The sequence below is a fragment of the Sorex araneus genome, chromosome 2 (genome assembly GCF_027595985.1).
Source record: "Sorex araneus isolate mSorAra2 chromosome 2, mSorAra2.pri, whole genome shotgun sequence".
Lineage (NCBI taxonomy): Eukaryota > Metazoa > Chordata > Mammalia > Eulipotyphla > Soricidae > Sorex > Sorex araneus.
Window position 1 is genome coordinate 204,013,250 of NC_073303.1, and position 20,355 is coordinate 204,033,604.

The 20,355-nt window shown below is 45.0% G+C and overlaps 1 protein-coding gene across 1 annotated transcript in view; it reads left to right on the forward strand.

Moving 5' to 3' along the window:
* The window catches only part of PRKDC (protein kinase, DNA-activated, catalytic subunit), a 150,763-nt gene that overhangs the window by 64,404 nt on the left and 66,004 nt on the right, over positions 1–20,355 (forward strand). Inside the window, exons 40-48 of the mRNA XM_004615377.2 lie at positions 432–559; positions 2,915–3,122; positions 4,773–4,948; positions 6,489–6,657; positions 6,883–6,948; positions 9,409–9,481; positions 9,887–10,035; positions 17,579–17,713; positions 17,897–18,016. Of these exons, the coding sequence (XP_004615434.2) occupies positions 432–559; positions 2,915–3,122; positions 4,773–4,948; positions 6,489–6,657; positions 6,883–6,948; positions 9,409–9,481; positions 9,887–10,035; positions 17,579–17,713; positions 17,897–18,016 (1,224 nt within the window). The remainder of the gene's footprint in view (positions 1–431; positions 560–2,914; positions 3,123–4,772; positions 4,949–6,488; positions 6,658–6,882; positions 6,949–9,408; positions 9,482–9,886; positions 10,036–17,578; positions 17,714–17,896; positions 18,017–20,355) is intronic.

Sequence of the window (20,355 nt, forward strand, 5' to 3'; positions counted from 1 at the left end):
CCTTCCTTCCTTCCTTCCTTCCTTCCTTCCTTCCCTCTTCCCATTGAATTCCTGCTCTTATGTTCTAAATTCACCAATAAAAACTGATCCTCCCAAACTCTAGGCTCCTGCCCTCAACCCCCAAAGGAGGGGAACCCCCGCCCACACGCACTCTCTCTTTCTGCCTTGACTTCACTGGTGCACGAGCCAGGCTGCCGTGGACTCCAGACCCAGTGACAGTGAGCCCCCTGCTCCAGAGCTGTCGCGCGGCCGCTGTTGAAAGGCACCTGGCAGTCACATGAGGACCAGGAGAACAGCGCCAGCCGCAGCATTGGGTGCACTGAGACCAGCTGAGAGTATCGTTCAGATTTTCTGTTTGTATTTTAGCTGTTAATAACGAGACATGTAAAACAGGAATGCCAGCAGCAGTATTATTGTTATTTTCCCCTTAGTTTCTGGATGCACTGGAGCTGTCTGAGAGCCCTATGTTGCTGCAGCTGATGACAGACATCCTTTGTCGCGAACAGCAGCATGTTATGGAAGAACAATTTCAGTCCACTTTTAAAAAGGTTATGAGAAAGTAAGTCATTCAAATTTGAGAACTCTATACATTTTCTTTATGTGATAAATGTTTTTTGTTTTAAAATAATTGATAGTTGCACTCAACTCTGAACTAAATTTTAGTTATCTTTGAAAAAAGTCTTTATTATGAAAGTCATAATTAAAGTTCAGGGCTGTGGATGAAACCTTCCATGGAGCACGCCTCAGCATATTCTCAGCTGCGTCAACTTATTGTTCTGTGTTCGATTTTGCTATTAGTTGTAATTTCAGCAAGTATGTGACCCTGTATCACTTCATGTCTGAATGTATCTCTCTAAAATATGCTGTGCTTTTGCAGCTATGATGTTATCATCAGTAATTGCTGTTTCAGATTTCTCTCGTAGACGGAAACATTGTAGACTGCTAGAATAGTTTAACTGTGACATAGTTATTAGTTATGACATATCACTCTGGCTCAACTCTCGTTTATTTTTTCAAAGAGCCAGATTATGGTTTGATTAATCTTTTGGGTTTTTATTTTATTCAGTTCATTGATTTCTGCTATATTTTGTTTTGATACGGATTTTGGGGCATACCTGCCAGTGCTCAGGGATTACTCCTGGCTGTACACTCAGGACATAACTCCTGGTGGTGCTTGGGGGACCATCTGGGATGCAGGGGTTGAATCTGGGTCAGCCGCTTGGAAGTTCCTTACCTGTTGCCTTTCTATGGTCTTTTTAGCACCCTGCCCCCTGCCCCCCAAATTTTATTATTTCTTCCGTCTGCCTGCTTTGGGTTCCTTTTGTAGGTTATTTTACCATTTTTTTTTCTTTTTGGGTCACACCCAGCAATGCACAGGGGTCACTCCTGGCTCTGCACTCAGGAATTTTTAAGTAAGCATTCTACAAAACAAAGTCCTCTCTTCTCTCCTCACACTGCTGTGGCACGCAAGCCTGAGCACTCTGGAAGAGTTCTTTAGCAAAGTCGTGGTGGATGCCATTAATGTATTGAAGTCCAGATTTATAAAGATATTGTGTTACATATTAAATAGCAATAAAAGTAGCAAGGCACCAGACCGTGTGCCTTGCCTGCTGTACTGTCTCTCTGGACCTAGAACCAAAAGGATTTCAATGATATATTAGTCCAAACTTCTCTTTGTGGTAGAAGAGAAGAGTAACTATACACTTTTTTTAAAAAAATTATTAATTTTTTTATTGGGTCATTGTGAGGTACACAGTTATAAAGCTGTTCATGATCGGATTCAGTCATACAATGATTCTCTGCCTGCCTGCCCGTTTCTCTGTCTCTCTCTCCGGGCATTATGATTTGTAATGCAGATACTGAAAGGTTATCATGTTTGCTCCTCTATCTCCTCTCAGCACGCAGTTCTTATCCCGAGCGATCATTCCCAACTATTCTTGTCACAGTGGTTTCTTCTCTGTCCCAGCTGCCTTCTCCCCCAGCATTTGAGGCAAGCTTCCAACTGTGCCCTCGTTTCAACGTTCCTTGGGAAAGTAACTGTATTCTTAATATAGATAAGACCTTGAGGTGATCATTCACATATCTTAGTTCCCAGATGAGAAAAATGAAAGATGGATTTCATTCTGTGTAGAATGAAATCTACACTCTGTGTAGAAAATAGAGATAATTCATTACTTTTTAGTATCTAGAGACAAAATTATATATTTTAATTTATGAGATTCAAATTCCAGAAATACGTCCTACCACTCTTCCAAGATCTTCCAGATGTTCTTTAAGCAAGACCAGACATAAAAGTATTTGGGAAAAAGAACCTTGCTAGTGCCTGAATTTGGTGCGACTATTTCTATGTATAAATAAAATGTATAATTCTTATATAAATACTCTCTATCTCATGGTTCTTATTTATAACCTTAAGATATTTTTTTCAAATCATAATCATTTACGTTCACGTAGTCTATATAGTAGGGACTCAAAGTTTCTGTTCAAAGAACGGGTGGGCGGGCTGGAGAGATAGCACAGCGGGTAGGGCGTTTGCCTTGCACGCGGCCGACCCGGGTTCAAATCCCAGCATCCCATATGGTCCCCTGAGCACAGCCAGGGGTAATTCCTGAGTGCAAAGCCAGGAGTAACCCCTGTGCATCGCCAGGTGTGACCCAAAAAGAAAAAAAAAAAAAAAAAAAAAACCAAAGAACGGGTGGGCGATGTTCCTGTTTTTATTTTATTTTTGCTTTTTTGGGTCACACCTGGTGATACACAGGGGTTACTCCTGGCTTTGCATTTAGTGGTTACTCCTGGCAGTGCTCGGGAGGCCATATGGGATGCTGGGAATCGAACCCAGGTTGGCCTCATGCAAGGCACCCCCCGACCCCTGAAGTGCTGTTGCTCCAGCCCCTGATGTTCCTGTTTTCCACAGGAGTCCGTGTGACTCGCAGCTGAAGCTCCTGGAGGGCGTGTACGCCATGTTCCAGAGGGAGGACCTCCTGTCAAACGCCACCCGCCAGGCGATTGTGGACCGTTCTCTCCTCACGCTGCTGTGGCATGCTAGCCTGAGCACTCTGGAAGAGTTCTTTAGCAAAGTCGTGGTGGATGCCATTAATGTATTGAAGTCCAGATTTATGAAGGTATTGTGTTACATATTAAATAGCAATAAAAATTGGCGCCTCTCGACCAGCGTGTTGAGTCAGGTGGTCTCTCGCTCAGGGAATGGTACCTCTGCACTTCATTGCTGCCGGGCTCACGTGACAGTGGCCTGGGGCTGGTGTAACTAACCCAGGGCTGGCCTAAGCAACCAGCATTTGGGTATGGGACCAGGGATGATGCATCCGTTTCTCAGGGCTGAAATCAAGATGTTGGGGCCACACGTGCTCACAAAGCTTGGGGGGATTTGGCTCTTGGCTTTTTCCAGCACCTGGAGCCTGCTGCCAGAGACTCTGGCTTATGCCATGGCTTCTGATAGATCATAAAGTGTATACTTTAGTTGAAATTTTGTGGGGTTTTTTGGGGGTGGTTGTTTGGGGGCCATCCCAGGTGGTGTTTAGCGATTAGTCCTGCTCTCTGATCTCTGGGCAGCACGAGCTACTGAGTGTGGGGCTGGGTGTGGGGCCTGGGTCAGCTCTGTCATCCTGACATTTATTTTTTCAGATTATTATTTTTTTGCTTTTTGGGTCACACCCGGCAATGCACAGGGGTTACTCCTGGCTCTGCACTCAGGAATCTTTCCTGGTGGTGCCTGGGGAACCCTATGGGATGCTGGGAATTGAACCCGGGTTACCCTTGTGCAAGGCAACTGCCCTCCCCGCTGTGCTATTGCTGCAGCCCCTCTGAGTTTTTTCAATGAGTTGCTTTTTTGACCCTCAATATTTTGTCAGAATTTATATTTTTAATAATCTAAGCTCATTATTTGGACAATGGCGTCATATTCTGCAGAAGTCACTGTAGTATTTTAATACCTGCGTCGACATTTTGATCCCATATAACAAGACTAGGTCTTTTTTTAAATTTTTTTTTCATAAAGTTGTTCACAATAATGGATTACATTCCATATTTCAATCCCAATCCCACCGCCATTACACCCTCCCACCACCATTATTTGGAATTTTCCCACCACCACTCAAACCTGCCACACAGGCAGATGCTGGACAGTTTGTTTTGTATTGCTTGTTATAATAGCATGAGGTGCCCATGCTCCTGGAGTTCTAAAAAACTGGGGTCTGGGGATATCTCTGCAGCGAGTTGCTTGGCTCTGAGATTCATTTGTGAGTCTCTGGGTTATGGCCGTTTACGCGCTTAAAATGGCGCCTGAAAGCAGTTTGTGGGCATGGCAGCCAGAAGCCCAGGGGCGGGGAGATGGGACAGAGCCAGGGTCCTGATCGGCAGGGCCAGGCTTTGAGGGATTTCGCTGCTTTGCTAGTTTTTTTCTATGCAAAGAGATAGCAATAGCAAATCGGGTAGGTATTTGCCTTGCACTCGGCTGACCTGGGTTCGATTCCTTCGTCCCTCTCGGAGAGCCCGGCAAGCCACCCGAGAGTATGTATCCCTTCGGCATGGCAGAGCCTGGCAAGCTACCCGTGGTGTATTCGATATGCCAAAAAACAGTAACAACAGGTCTCACAATGGAGATGTTATTGGTGCCCGCTCGAGCAAATTGATGAACAACGGATGACAGTGATACAGTGATACCGTGATGCAAAGAGAATTGTGTATTAAATGTTATTTCAGTAAGATTTTTCAGAATTGATAAGACCGGAGATAATCATATCCCATTTTTGTAGTTAAATGAATCCACCTTTGATACTCAAATCACCAAGAAGATGGGCTATTTCAAGATCCTAGAAGTAATGTATTCTCGTCTTCGGAAAGAGGTTGTGCACTCAAAAGAATCCAGAATTAACCAATCTTTCCATGGCTCATCTGGAGAAGGAAGTGAACTTACAAAGACACTTATTAAGTAAGATTATATTTGATTTGTCAAATTTTTATGCAATTTAAACAATTTAAATGTTTTCATGCACTTAATATCAATTTTTGTTAAATTATTGAGCTTTCAATACTTTGTTTTCCTTGTGTGACAGCTACTTAATTTAGCATGTTTTAGAGTAATATTTTTTCCTATACATAAAACTTTTTACTCTTACTGTTTTTCCTACCATTTTTCTCCCCTTAATAACTTGTTATAGATTTTTAGTGGTATGATTTACATTTAGAAGGGATTTAGCTTTTTTTATTTCTTCTGTCAATCATTTGGAATTGATGGAATCTTAGAATTATTTATTTATTTATTTACTGCTTTTTGGGTCACACCCGACAATACTGAGAGGTTACTCCTGGCTCTGCACTCAGGAATTACTCCTGGCGGTGCTCAGGGGACCATTGGGATGCTGGGAATTGAACCTGGGTCGGCCGCGTGCAAGGCAAACGCTCTACCCGCTGTGCTATGGCTCTAGCCCTGGAATGTTAAAATCTTTAAGTAAGCATTCTACAAAACAGAGCAGTCAACACATTTAAAAGCTAGACCCGAAACGGTTTCCTCTTGGTCAGTGTTGAGCACAGATGTTGCCATATCCCGTTGTGCATATCCAAAGCCAACTAATTATTGTTTCTGTCTTATTATACCTCCTCATGTACATAAACAGGAGACCAGAGGTTCGTCTTTCCCTTCCTTGGGCTTCCTTCTCCTGCCTCTGCACACACTGTCTTGCCAGATTTTGTCTCCTCAGGCCTGTGGAAACTTCGTCCCCGCCCTTCCTCTCCTCGGTGCATTGTGTCCCTAATCTCACGGTCTCTTGCGTGCCTGCTCTCTCTGCTCCCAGCTCGTTTCTCTCGGTCCTCCCCACTGCTGTCAGAGTGATGTGTCTGTGGTAGGAAGAACCTCATTATTTCATTTCCCTCCGAACCACTCAAAGGAACCTCATCGGCAATGGCAGAGTTCAACAGAAATTTCCAGTAAAGGCCTGGCATGCACCACTTTCAGCTTGGCGAGCGGATGGCACTGCGCAGAGAACCAGCTGTGGCTGCAGAGCACGGGTGCCTGCGGCCAAGTGCAGGTGGTCACCTCTGCCCGGCTTGTGGCCTCGGTGACGTCCCATAGCACCTCCATGCAGGCAGGCCCCCCCAGGAGGACCGTGACGCTGTCCTGCTGCTTCCCGTGCCATCCCCGGGCTTCCCAGGGCACCTCACCACAGGGCCGGCATGCAGAGAGAATTCTGTTGCTATCGTCTACTTGTTGACCTCTTCCCTTGAGGCTTTCCTTGGCTTCGTGGGCTGGGTTACTGTCTGTCCTGCTCTTACGACGCTGGTGCCCTTCCTGCCACTCGACCATAGATGCTGCTTTCGCTGAGCTGAGCTGTTCTGTCACCACGCACTTTGCCAGACCCAGGCTGGCACAGCCCCAGGTGTGCTGAATGAGATCCTCTCATGTGGCATTGCCGGGCTTGAGCGGTCCTTTCCCCGGTAGAGGAATCGGCTTTCATTCTGGCTCTCCTTCGAAGGTTGTGCTATGATGTGTTTACGGAGAACATGGCGGGTGAGACCCAGTTGCTGGAGAAGAGAAGACTCTATCACTGCGCCGCCTACAACTGTGCCATTTCTGTTCTCTGCTGCGTCTTCACGGAGTTGAAATTCTACCAGGGGTTTCTCTTCAGTGAGAAACCGGAGAAGGTAGGCCTCCTGAGGAGCTCCCTGTTGTCATTTCACAAGAGAGAGGGTAGCAATTCAAGTTAGAAGTGGTGCATTCTCGTATCACCTACAGTGTAGTTCTTCTCAGTTCTGCATATATATTTATGAAGCTGAATCTCTTCTCCCCGAGGAATTGATAGCATTAATTCTGCAGTATTGGTGGCATCTCTGTAGTTTGGCTGATTTTATGATTCTTTTGTTTTCCAGAACTTGCTTATTTTTGAAAATCTGATCGACGTAAAGCGTTGCTATACATTTCCAGTGGAAGTTGAGGTGAGTAGAGGTTTTCAATGGTGTTTCTAAGTTAAAAATACACCTATCAGGCAGTTAAGGTGCTTGCCTCGCATCCCACCAACCCCTGTTGGGATTCCCAGCATTGTCTGTGGTCCCCTGGGCACCACCAATGGTTACTCTTGAGTACAGGGCCACGAATACTCTCTGAGCACTGTTGGGTGTGGCCCACCCCTTCCGCACCCCATAAAAAATGAGATGCTTATAGGTGAAAATACATATCATGCCGAACATAATAAATTCCCAACATTGGGGTGCTTTGCACCCCAGTATCTGGCAGTTTCATATGGTCAATCCGCCGTACTAACTCTCTGGCCTCCCCAACCCCCAAATATATTTTTCTTAACATGGTCTCCTTCAGATTTATCATGTGGTAGTGAAAACCAAATCTTTAGCTTTTCTCCCGAGTAGTTTTCCGTGCAGACAGTGATGGCGTTACCCACTAGATGTCCCAGGACACTAGTTTCTCTCCAGATCTGTCGTAAGGAGCCCCGCAGTGAGCAGGCACACAGACTGTGCATGCTTCTCTTTGGGTTCGTGGTTCTCTATTCTTCACACAGATATTTAGGATTGGAATGGCGGGATTACATGGTTGGTTTATTTTTAATTTGAGAGCAGATCTCAACACTGTTTTTCAGGGGGTTGAACCAATTTGCATCCTTTTCGGCAGTGTAGGAGGGTTCCCTTTTCCCTGAGTCCTTGTCAGCAATGGTCTATGCAGACTTCTTGATAACTCTATTCTCAGGTGTGTGGGATGATGTCTCTTGTCGTCTTGATTTGCATCCCCCCGATTATGAGTGATAGTGTGCCTGCATGTTTTCCTTGGTCAAGTGTTTGTTCAGCTCTTCTCCCTGTGTTTTGATAAGGTAGTTGAATTTTTTTTTCATTGTTGAGTTTTGTGTGAGTTTTATTAATTTCTTGTCACACTTATGGAAAGTGAATACTTTATACTCTTCAGTAGGATATCCTTTTGTTTTAGGTAAGTAGGATACTTTTTGTTTCTTTTCATGGGCAAAAAGTTTTTAGATTCATGTAATCTTATTTATTTTTGCTTTCATTTTCCTTGCCTGTGGAGTTGAATTCCCCAAAATACCAATGAAGCCAGTATCATGGAAAGTTTATCTAGTTTTCTCCCATTTATTTTATAGTTTGAGGTCTACCATGCAAGTCTTTTGTCCATTTTGAGTTGCCCCTTGTGCCTGGTGCAGTAATGGTCCAGTTTCATCCTTTTTGGGGTGGTGGGGACCCCTCCAGCAGTGCTCAGAGGTCAGGGGGCCTCTCCAGTCATGGAGGCCAGCCAGATGTGAGGCTCAGTGCTCACACCAAGTCACGCTGTGCGGTTGGCCTCCCAGGCTTCCCCCATGCTGCTCGGAACCACGAGGCTCTGGGAGTGAAAGGGGTCCGTACACATGCAAGGCGGGTGCTGTGTCCCCTGGGCTGTCTGCCTGGCCCAGTGGCATTCCTTTACATGTGGCTGACCAGTTTTCCTAAGACTGGCTGAAGAGACTGTTCTTCGTTTTATGCTCTTAACTCGTTTGCTGTAAATTGTATTAGTGAAGATTTATTTCTGTGCTTTCAGTCCCTTTCCATTCATCTGTGTCTTTATCCCAGTATCACAGTTTTGGTTACTATAACTTTGTAGTCAGAAGCCTGGAAATATGATGTCGCTATCTGGAAGAATTTGAGCATTCCCCTAGCCCCCCAAAATTACCCAGCAAATCTTACCAAATAGGAGCACTCTGCTTTCAGATAGTAAAGAAAACCTGCAGTGGAAAACTTGCTCTGGCAGATGTGTGACAAGCTTAAGTTTCCGCCGCCCCAGGGCTGTGGGGCTGGAAGGACGAGGCTGGAGTCTCGGCAGGCTCAGGAGCCCACAGGATAGAGGGGCAGGGTTTTAAGCCTCACGCACATCAGCTGGTGGCGCTCAGGGCCTTCTCTTGGCTCTGCGCTCAGGGATCACTCGTGGCGGGGTTCGGGGGAATCACAGCGGTGCTGGGGAGCGAGCCGGCTTGGCCACCTGCGGGCAGACCTCTGCTCGGTGTCTGGGCCATCATTCACAGCCGTGCATAACTGCACCCTGAATGAGCCCCAGTGGGTCACACTCTTATATGCATGGTTTCTGCCTTTTGTCTTTTGGGACAAAACTTGGGCTTCTTGTCTAAGTATATATTGAAAGAACGGCAGAACGAAAGAGTACTAGCACTTGTCTAGGTGGCTCCTAGACTCAGTGGCTGGTGACTCAGGCCCGTGCCCTCGAGCCCAGGGGTCCCCCGGCCCCTCCAGTCTGCCCTGAGCACAGAGCCAGGAATTGCCGGGTGTGGCCCGAAAACCAAAATAAAATTAAGTTAGTAACTGTGGGTTCTTATTTGTTTTCCCATACTGCTACTAAGTAGAAAACATGACCACAATCCCAAATGTTTTGAATTTTGTTCTGCCTAATAGGTTCCTATGGAAAGAAGGAAAAGGTATATTGAAATTCGGAAAGAAGCCAGGGAAGCAGCTAATGAGGATTCAGGTAGGATGTTTTTTCCAAGTGATGGGCAGATTCTAGTAGCTGGCATTTGTTATAGAAATAATTGAAAATTAATTGCCCCAAAACATTAAAATTGGAATTTTTAGTTTTAGTTGATTTAGAAAGAAATGCAGTGAATTAAACAATGCTGCATAGAAAGATCTGTTTGGCCTGGGAGGAAGGGGGGCTTATATATCTCAAAAACACATTTTGAAGGTGTAGACTGGCTTTATATTTGTTTGCATATAGAACCTCACATTTCTTTTTGTTTTATTAATCTGGGAAATTAATTGTCAGAAGATTGATGTACAGATGAAAAGTATCCTTTAATTCTAATATCATTTGTGCTCAGAGAAATATGTTTCTTACCATGTGCAAGTAAACCTGTTCTTTTTCTTTATATTTCAGGTGGTCCTCATTATATATCTTCCTTGTCATATTTGGCAGAAAGTAGCCTGAGTGAGGAAATGAGTCAATTTGATTTCTCAACTGGAGTCCAGAGTTACTCTTACAGCTCCCAACACACGAAATCTACCACTGGCCATTTTCGAAGACGGGTAATTGTACTTCGCAAGTTCAAGAATATTGTTGGGCCAGGGATACAGCTAGGTGTTAGAGCACATGCCTTACCTGCGTGGGCCTGGGGCGTGCCCCCTGTACCGCACTGACAGAAACTCAAGAATATTCGTAGTAGTGGAGAGAGGACAGTGCTGAACTGGAGAATACCGGGCCTGTCAGTACACCTCAGTAGAGCATTTGTTCAGAGAATTGTCCAAGGTCAAGGCTCAGTTTCCATCTTCTTGGCAGTGTGGTTCAGTCAGCGTAGGAAGGACGGCACTCCCCCGGGCCCGCTTCACACTAATATTGAGGTTCATGTTTGAAATCAGAACTGTTTGCAGATTTCTTTTCCTTTTTTTTGTGTTTGGGGGCCGTACTCAGAGATACGCAGGGGTTCCTCCTGCTCTGCACTCAGGAGCCACTCGGGGTGGTGCTCAGGGGGTCCAGGCCGTAAGAAGGACGAGCCCCACAGAGTCTTAGGTGCTCGTGTTGTCCTTCTGAGAAAGTGAAGTGTCTCCGTGACAGGGGAATGTGGAAGAGCTTTGTTCTTTTTACAGGGGGAAAGCTATCTTCTCTTTCTTGAGACTTATAATAGTCTCTAACAATCTTCAGTTGCTCAATTTCACTAGTTCTTTATACTTTATTAACTTGGATTGATAATGCTCACAGAGTCCATGTGTGTTTTAATGATGTTTTTTCATGACACATCACTATCTGCATCTGACTGTTTTAATCTTCCTTGACACACAGTATCTCTGGAGTAAAGAAGTGTCCTTCAGTGCATGAGTATCTGGTGTGTCTTCATGAGTACACCAGAAAACGTCTCGGGGAGATAACAGCAGTGATGCTCTAGCCCTTAGAAGGAGATAAATGGACCCTATTTTCTAGAGTAGTTTTGTTCTTGGTGGTTTTGGTAGTATTTTGTTGTGGATCTTTGTATCTACATTCATCAGGAATGTAGGTCTTAGTTTTCTGTGTGTGGGTGTGGATGTGTGTGGTGTTTTTATCTTCTTTTGGTGTCACGATAACCTTAGCCTCAAAGAAATTGGAGGGGTTTCTGTTTTTGACTTTCTGAAAGAGCCTGAAAAGGATCGGAAGTAGATCTTTAAAGGATTGGAAGAACTCACTGAGAGTTACCAGAGCATCTCAGCAACAGGAAAGCCATTCCAGTGAAGAATCATTAATCAGAGAAATCATAGCTGGGAAGTTCCCAGAGTTGAGGAGTGCATATACCAGACTCAAGAGGCTCTGGAGACTTCCTAGCAGCCAAAGGACACCCGAGTGAGAGTACGCCAAAGACACGTCGAAATCAGAATCACGAAAGCCAATGATAGAGATGGAGTATTGAAAGCAGAATGATCAAACACGGAAACAAAATACAAAGGAGTGGCCCTAAGATTCACAACAGATTTATCAGATGAGTCCCTATGGGCCCCAGGACAATGGTGGGAGATAGCTGAGACAAAACACCTCAGTAATATGAGTACCTCACGGTGAACACTGTATCTCGGCTTGAGCAACGGTACAGTAGGTAGGATGCTTGCCTTGCACGTGGCCCACCCAGCTCTGATCCCCAGTGTGCCATATGGTCTCCTGAGCTCCCCAGGAATAGTTCCTGAGTGCAGGTGTAAGTACTGAACACAGCTGGGTGTGGATGTGCTCCTCCCTCCCCGCCCTCCCCCCCTCCCCCCCGCAAGAAACCACCATCCCAGCTAGACTGTCGACTGTCGCTGAGATTTAAAGGAACAATACAGAGCTGCTCAGATAGACAGTAGTCCAGCACCTTCGTAGACAAACTTTAAACCAACTTTGCAAGGAGCACTGAAGAGGCGTCTTTAACACAAGACAAATTATACGAACAGGTCTGACACACAGAAAGATGGCAAAAGCTTCGTGACAATAATCTCACTTGATGTCAGTTAACTATATGCACCAATTAAGGGACACAAAGTAGTGAAATGGATTAGAAAGCTTTCTTTAAATTTTTTTTAATTGAGTCAGTGAGATATACAGTTGCAAAGTTGTTGATGATTCGGTTTCAGTCATATAACGTTCCAACACCCCTCCCTTCACCAATGTACATTTCCCACCAGTGTCCTCAATGACTCTCCTGCCTACCCCACCCCCAACCTCTGTGGTAGGCACTTTTCTTCTTTCTCTTGCTCCCCCTCCCTCCTTGTGGGCATTTTGATTTGCAATACAGATGCTGAAAAGTTATCACGTACATCTCTTTACCTCCTTTCAACACTCAGTTCTTGTCCAGAGTGATCATCCAACTATTACTGTCACATTGGTCACTTCTCAGGATTAGAAAACTTAAACCAATCTTCTGCTGCCTGTAAAAAAAAAAATTTGAATAGTCAAGGCAAACAGACTCAAAGTCAGAGATTGAAGGACAATATTTCAGGCAAATAGCTACCCTAAAAAGGTGGCCATGCTTATATCAGACAACACAGACTTAAAGCTAAAAAAAGTTATAAAAGACATGGTTATTTCTTAATGATTAAGGGGTCTTAATCACCAATTCTTAATGATCAGTCATCAGGAAGAACTCACTCCTGAAAATACATGCACCTAGGAACTAGAGCAATAGTACAGAGGGGAGGGCGTTTGCCTTGCATGCAGGCGGCTGACCCGGGTTCGATCCCCGGCATCCCATATGGTCCCCCAAACACTGCCAGGAGTAATTCCTGAGTTCAGAGCCAGGAGTAACCCCTGTTCATCACTGGGTGTGGCCCTAAAAGCAAAATACACACACACACACACACACACACACACACACACACACATACACCTAATGAGATACCATTATTTAAAACAACTTCTAAAAGACATGAAAGAAGTTGTTAATGGCAACACAGTAGCACTTGGTTTATCCCTGTGTACATCAGCTAGACTAAAACTCAGCAAGAACACTGACTTTGAAGGAAGAAATGGAAGAAAGGAACATAGTAGATATATGCATACATATATATAACTTTTTATCCCCCCAAGTTGAATATACATTCTTCTCCATTGCTCACGAGACAGTCTACAAATAGGCTACATGCTGGGCCCCAAAACATAACTCCATAAATTCAAGAGCTTAGAAATTGTATCAGCCTATGAGGCATTGAATAGAAGTTAATCACAAACAGAAACGGGGTAAAAACTCAAAACACTTGGAAATGAAAGAGCTCGCCACTGAATAAACAGTGGGTCAAAGAGGAAATGAACAGATTCCTGGGAACTAATGAGAATGAGCATTTGAGCTACCAGAACTTACGGGACACAGCAAAGCGATGTTGATAGGAAAGTTCCTAGCAATGCAGGCACTCATTAGGAAGGAAGAAAGGGACCAAATAAATAACCTAACCGCATGGCTTAGCAGCTGGAAGACACCAACAAATGGAACTCCAAGCAAGTAGAAGAAAGGAAATAAGTAAGACAGAGCAGAAATTAATGAATTTGAATTAAAAAAGAAAACAGTTCAGAAGATTAATGAAACCAAGAGATGGTTCTTTGGAAAAATAAACAATATTGACAAACCACAAGCAAGACTCCTAACAAGAGAGAACCCTAATAGACTGAATCAGAAATGAACGGGGAGACGTCACAACAGATACCACAGAAACTCCGAGGGTCATCAGGGATTATTTTAAAAATCTGTATGCCACAAAACAGCAGAACCTAGTAAAAATGGATGAATTTTTGGACTCTTACAACCTCCCTAGATTGAATCAAGAAGAAACAGAATACGTGAGCAGACCAACTATTCTCGAGGAAATCAAATCGGTAACCAAATGTCTCCCCAAATCAAAATAGCCCAGGCTCAGACGAGCTCACTGTCCTTATTTATAGAGGTTACCTTGATCAGTGGTGCTTTGGGTAGGGTTGTTGTTTTGACAATATTAATCCTCCCAGTCTGTTAACGTGGGCTCTGTTCCATTTCCTTGTGTCTTATTTTTAAGTAGTAATTTGAAGTTTTCTATCAGACTTCTACTTCCTTTATTATGTGTATTCCCAGATACTTGATTTTTTTAAGGTGCTGTTGTGGAATTTTTTTTTCTGTCCTGTTTCATTGTTTATGTATAGAAGTGCCATGGATTTCTAGATGTTGATTTTGTTGTCTGCTACATTACTGTGTAGACTTAATATTTCTTAGGAGGTGTTTGTGGATTTTATGCCTTTCTAAGTATAGTATCACGTTAGCTTCAGATAATGGTAGTTTGACTTCTTTTCCAATCTGGGTTCCCTTGATCAGTCTTGCCTAATTGCATTTGGAAGACTTCCAGTGCTAGACTGTACGGTAGTGATGAAAATGGCCAACCTGTCTGTGCCTGAACATAAAGGGAAGGTTTCAGGGTTTTTTCCATTGAGTGTGACATTAGCTGTGGATTCACGGTAGATGACTTTCATTACACTGAGGAATTTCCTTCTATCCTCATTTATTTTATTAGTTTATTTTTAATTAGAGAGTCAACGTGAGGGTACAGTTACAGATTTATACATTTTTGTGCTCATGTTTCCCCCATACAAAGTTCTGATAACCCATCCTTTCACCAATGCCCATTCTCCACCACCAGTAAACCCAACATCCCTCCCACCCTCCCCAGTCCCGTCTCCCCCCACCCCACACTGCAACTATGGCAGGGTCTTCCCTTTTGTTCTCTCTCTCTGATTAGGTGTTGTGGTTTGCAATAAAGGTGTTGAGTGGCCATTGTGTTCAGTCTCTAGTCTATATTCGGCCCGCATCACCCTTCCCGCACATGACCTCCGACCACATTTTACTTGGTGGTCCCTTCCCTGAGTTAACAGAATGAGAGACCAGCCTCCAAGCCATGGAGACAACCTCCTGGTACTTATTTCTACTATTCTTGGGCGTTAGTCTTATAGTCTATTATTCTGTATTCCACAGATGAGTGCAATCTTTCTATGTCTGTCTCTTTCTGACTCATTTCACTTAGCATGATACTTTCCATGCTGTTCTATCCTCATTTAATTTTTTTAAAAATTATTTTAATATAGAAAAAGCTACAACTGTTGATAGTTCTAGAACTAAAATTGATTAGATAAGAGATCTCCAATATTAAAATCAGTAAGTATAAAAATCAGTTTACGTGAAACTTGTTGTATCTGGTTGTGGGGTTGGTAGGTCCTTGTCTGAGAACATACTAATCTGTTCGTTGCTGGTTGGGCCTTCTGTGTTCCTGTTTCTGTGGGGTTTAGCTGGTTCTCTGTTGCTTTCCCGTCTGATTTGGGGGCTCCTATAGGAGAGGCAGTGCGAGGTGTGGGGTCTCGCATCCAGAGCCTTTAGATCTACTATGTGTGCCAGTGAGTTGCCATGGGAGCAGCTGAGGGAGGTGCCGTGTTGGGGGCTGGGGTGGGGGCGGCTACCACCTCACTCAAGAAGATCCCAGTAGCCTAGACATGAGCTACCTGAAATTCTTCACAGTGTGGTGCTTCTGCAGAGAACATTCATGAAGCAGTGGAGTTGAGCCCTTGGGTGGCTGCAGGGCAGGGTGTGGGTGCCGTTGAGGGGCCTCGGCGGTGTGGGGGCTTAGCCTGCCACCTCAGGGTGCCCAGAGTCCTCAGCTGTGGAGACCGCTGTTTCCATGGTCTTTAACTGCAGGGCTGCATCCCCTGGGAGACGTCATAGGGAGTCAGTGGGGCAGGGCCAGCGGGTGAGGCAGCATGCAGCGGGTGTCTTCCTGTGTGATTATAAATGGATGTGGATCTTGTCAGGCACTTGTTTTGTATCTCTTATTATGCCCATATGGGTTTTATTTTTCCTTATATTCATATAGTATATTATGCGATTGACTTGCATATGTTAAGCCATCATTACATCTCTAGGATGCAGCCTTCTTGGTCATGGTATATGATTCTTTTCACATGTCATTGGATGTAGTTTGCTGATGTTTTAAGGGCTCTGCATCTATGTTTGTCAGAGGTATGGGTCTATAGGGTCAATAGTTCCTTTTTCGGTGGTATCTCTCTTTGCTTTTGGTGTCAGGGTAATGTTTTCCTCATAGAAACCGTTTGGGAGAATTCCTGTTTCTTCAGCTTCCTGAAAGAACCTGAAAAGGACTTTAAATCTTCTTTAAAGTTTTGGGACAACTCATTGGTAAACCAGTCTGGGACAGCGCTTTTTTGAGGGAGACTTGTTTATGATTTCAGTTACCTTGAGAGGAATTGGTATATACAGCTTCTCTGATTTCTCTTGATTTGGCCTTGGGAGGCTATAAGAGACCAAGAATGGATCCATTTCTTCTAGGTTCTCCAATTTCATGTCATCAAGATTCTCACTTGATGAAGAGACAAAAACAAAAAACCAAAACATGTTGAGGGTCTGAGAGATAGCCCAAAGGGTCAGTGTCTGGGTTCCGGAGGCCCAGCGTTAATCCCAGGAGCAGCACGAGAGCAACCCTAAAGCTGGGAGCAGCCCCTCAACCCCCAGGAAAAGCACATGAGTGAATCTGAATTCAGCAAATATCAAATGTGTTTCTTTTTTTACCTGAGCGCGTAGACGGAAGAGGGCATTTGAAATGATCATGCCAGGGATATATCTAAGTGGTAATGTCCAGAGCTTTGTTCAGGGCTTATGTTTTGGATATTTGATCCTGGCAAGAAAAAAATACGAGATTGCCCTGATTGACTTTATGGCCGGTTAGTATGGTTTTCATGGCTTGTCTCACACGACCCTGGCTGTACCGGCAAGTCCCTGTTCGGTGTCACCTGCTGCTGCTCGGACTCAGCATGGCCTTCCTTCCACTCATCTCTGAAGCCTCAGCTTACAGCAGTTGTCTGTTGACCCTGAGTGGAATTGCATTTCCAAATACCTTCATCCTCTAAGTGATGTGCTGGAATAATTTCTGCCACCAAGACAGACAGCATTATGAATTACAGAAGGCTACTTTGTTGGTTTCGGTTTTGGGGCCTCACCTGGCAGTGCTTGGTCACTTTTCCTGGCTATGTTTGTTGGACCAGTTGTCACCAGGAATTCAAACAAGGGTCGGCTACACATAAGGCAAGCATTTTAGCCTCTGGGCCATCTGTGTGACCCTGGAAGACCATTTTTATTGCTTTTCTACTCAGTCTCTAGCAGTACTTAAAAAATACTGACTTAGCTGTAAGACTTTTTTTTAATTGTAAGACTTTTCATCTCAGATTTCTCAACATTTTCTCCTGGAAATGATCTGTGCTAAGAAACACTGGGATAGAACTTAGTTCTCTGCAAAGTTTCTCCCTGGCTGGGGAGTTTCTTTTCTCTTCCCTTCTACTTTCCAATGCACCTTTCTATTTTCCAAAAATTAAAAAAGGAAAAAAAGGAAAATACCCAGAGAAATCGGTTGCTCCCCCACACCCTGTGTGTTGGTATACATGTTAATAAAATCAGCATGAATGTACGGTGAGCCTAGTTCAGCATTCTTCTAAATGCTTGCCAGAGCTCTGTGGAGCCCCAAGAATTTGAGGCCCAGAAATGGTTAAAAGATTTTATTCTGTTGTTAAATTGCTGGACAAATAAGAAAAGCTTGACCAAAGATTATTCTCTTTTCCTAGGAAAATAAAGATGCCGATATCCCTAGTGACGTGCTGGAGCTCGAGATGGATGAGCTGAACCAGCACGAGTGCATGGCGCCCATGACGGCCCTCATCCAGCACATGCACCGGAGCCGCATCCTACCCAGAGACGAGGTCAGCTGCTGGCCGGCTGGCGTCTCGCCCACCGCGACTCGGGAGCCCCACTGAGCCTTCTTCCGTTACACGGGAGACTCGAGTTTTATCACTCTGTCAAATGAACACGAGTTTTCTTAGGCCCATTGGTGTCTTAGGATATCAAGCATTAACTTATTTTAATACATTTTGACTTGTTTTCAGGCTACAGTGCCACAGACTCTTCCTCCTTGGATGAAATTTCTTCATGATAAACTAGGAAACCCATCCGTATCATTGAATATACGTCTCTTTATAGCCAAGCTTGTTATCAATACCGAGGAGGTAAGCAATGACTTTGTCTTAACTCGCAGGGCTTCGGGGTGCTGTTGGGTCCTACACGGCGTTGGCAGGGCTTCTCCTGGCTCTGCAGGGAGGAGCTCATCTCATGTGCGTTTGTGTGTGTGCTGGGGGGGGCGGGGGGGCAGTGGTTGGGGCCTCTCCTGGCTCTGCTTAGGGTGACTGCTGCTGGTGGTTGGGGCCCCTGGGTCAGCAAATAGGGTACTTTCTCTCCAGCCTGAGCTACTTTTGTGACTGTAACTGCTTGAGGATTCTCTGCAATGACCTGCTTTACCTAGAAGCCCACTGCAAAGAAAGAGGTGAAAGGACAGATCAGAACTCTTTGGCTCTCTGAATAAGTTAGCCAACCATTTTTATTTGCCTGTTGATGTCACTAATTTACCAAGAGACCATGGTTGGGCTTCAGTTCCTTGGTTCCCCTCGAAGTTTCTAGTTCCTGGAGCCCCTGTCACAAAGCGGCTTAGCAGAAACACTCTGTCGCTCAATTCTGAAATTCAAAAGTCTTGAGAGTGAGATGTTGGTAGGGTTGGTTCTCTCTATGGTTATTGCAGCTGGTCAGACAGCACAAGCGCTTGTCTGCATGCAGCTGACCTTAATTTGATCTCTGGCACTGCCAACCCCAGCACACACACAAACACACATAAAATAAGTTCTCAGAGTTGTGAGGGAGAATCTGCCCTGGGCTTTGTCCCAGTTTCTGGTGGCCTCAGGCAGCCCTTGGCTTGTAGATGGTGTTTCTTTCTGCGCCTTCTCACTGTCTGTCTCTCTGTGTCTGCATGTACGGGTCTCTCCGTTTCATGGACACTCGGAGAATGGCATCACACCCTGATGGCCGCCCTGCCGCCTGCCTGCCTGCCTACCTGTCTCCCTCCCTCCCTCCCTTCCTTCCTTATTTCCTTTATTTTTTTTCCGTTTTATTTTGGAGCCACACCCAAAGTCAGTTCTCAGTGCTCAGGGATCAGGAGCTCTGTGGGGTGCCAGGGCCGACCCGGGCTGGCTGCACACAAGGCCTGCCGCTGTCTTGTCTCTCCAGCCCCTGGAGGTCTCCCTTGACCAGGCCACCTTCAAAGACTCCCAGTTCTGAGTGAAGTCGTACCACAGGTCCTGGGGGTTAGGGTGTCACTGTTTGCGGGGAGATGAGTTCAAACGGGACTTGGAGTTCTTTTTGCTTTGGAGTTCTCTCGTGCTTTCTAGCTCAGTTTCTCTAAGTGCGGACTGGGTTTCTACCCAGAAGAGGAGCTGGCATCTGTTATCTTTATTTTTCTTGGATGATGTTTTAATAGATGGGGTGGGGTAGGTAGACCCAATAGGGAAAGGTGGTGAATGGTGAGGGACCCCTGAGGTGGCAGACAGCTGACCCTGGGGTTTGGCAGTGGTCAGTGTACTGGGTTCAGAGGTTGTCTAAGGTGGTGTATTGTCTCTTGGAGAAAGACTTGAATTATTTATCTTTCTCATCTCAGTCTCGACACCAGGGGAGACAACTCGGGGCGGATTGTGTGCTTTGTCCGTGGATCCTGGGTTTGATCTCTGGTATCTCATGATTCTCCGAGCACTGCTCAGGGGCTCCTGGGCACTGAGCTGTAGCGGGGCAGGGTGCAAGTGTCAATCTGGAGGAGGACAGGTGCTGAATGGAGGATGTGCATGATACCTGGTCAGCAGGTGTGGAAGCCGCAGTGCCCAGAAGGCAAGAGAGAGGAAGAAGGGGAAAGGGGACTGAGGGGTACTCGGACACTGGGAAGGGGTGGTGTGCGCCTGGAGCTCAGTCGTGAGTGGCTTTGGAACTCCGTCATTCACGGTGGCTCAATTAAAAATGTATTTATGATTTATAACTGAGCCAGTAAGTGTTTAGAGTGCACATCACACAGACTTGAACTTTGGGAGAATGAGGGAAATGCTTGAGAAAGTCTTGGGGGAAAAGTGGCTAAAGTAAGTTAAGTAAATTGTTTGAATATATTACTTTCATCTGTTCTTTGCATCAAAGTAGCCTTGGGCTGGAGTGATAGCACAGCAGGTAGGGCGTTTGCCTTGCAAGCAGCCGACCCGGGTTTGAATCCCAGCATCCCATATGGTCGCCTGAGCACCTCCAGGAGTAATTCCTGAGTGCAGAGCTAGGAGTAACTCCTGTGCGTGGCCGGGTGTGACCCAAAAAGCAAAAAAAATAAAATTAAATTAAATTAAAAAAAAAAAAAGCAAAGTAGCCTTCTCTTGTAATTTTTAAAGTTAAATGGTATTAAATTGAGCAGACAAGTGTGTTTTTATGTACCTTTCAGAGATCCTGGACGTAGGAAGACCATAGCAGAAGTTACTTGTATAACATAGGAAGA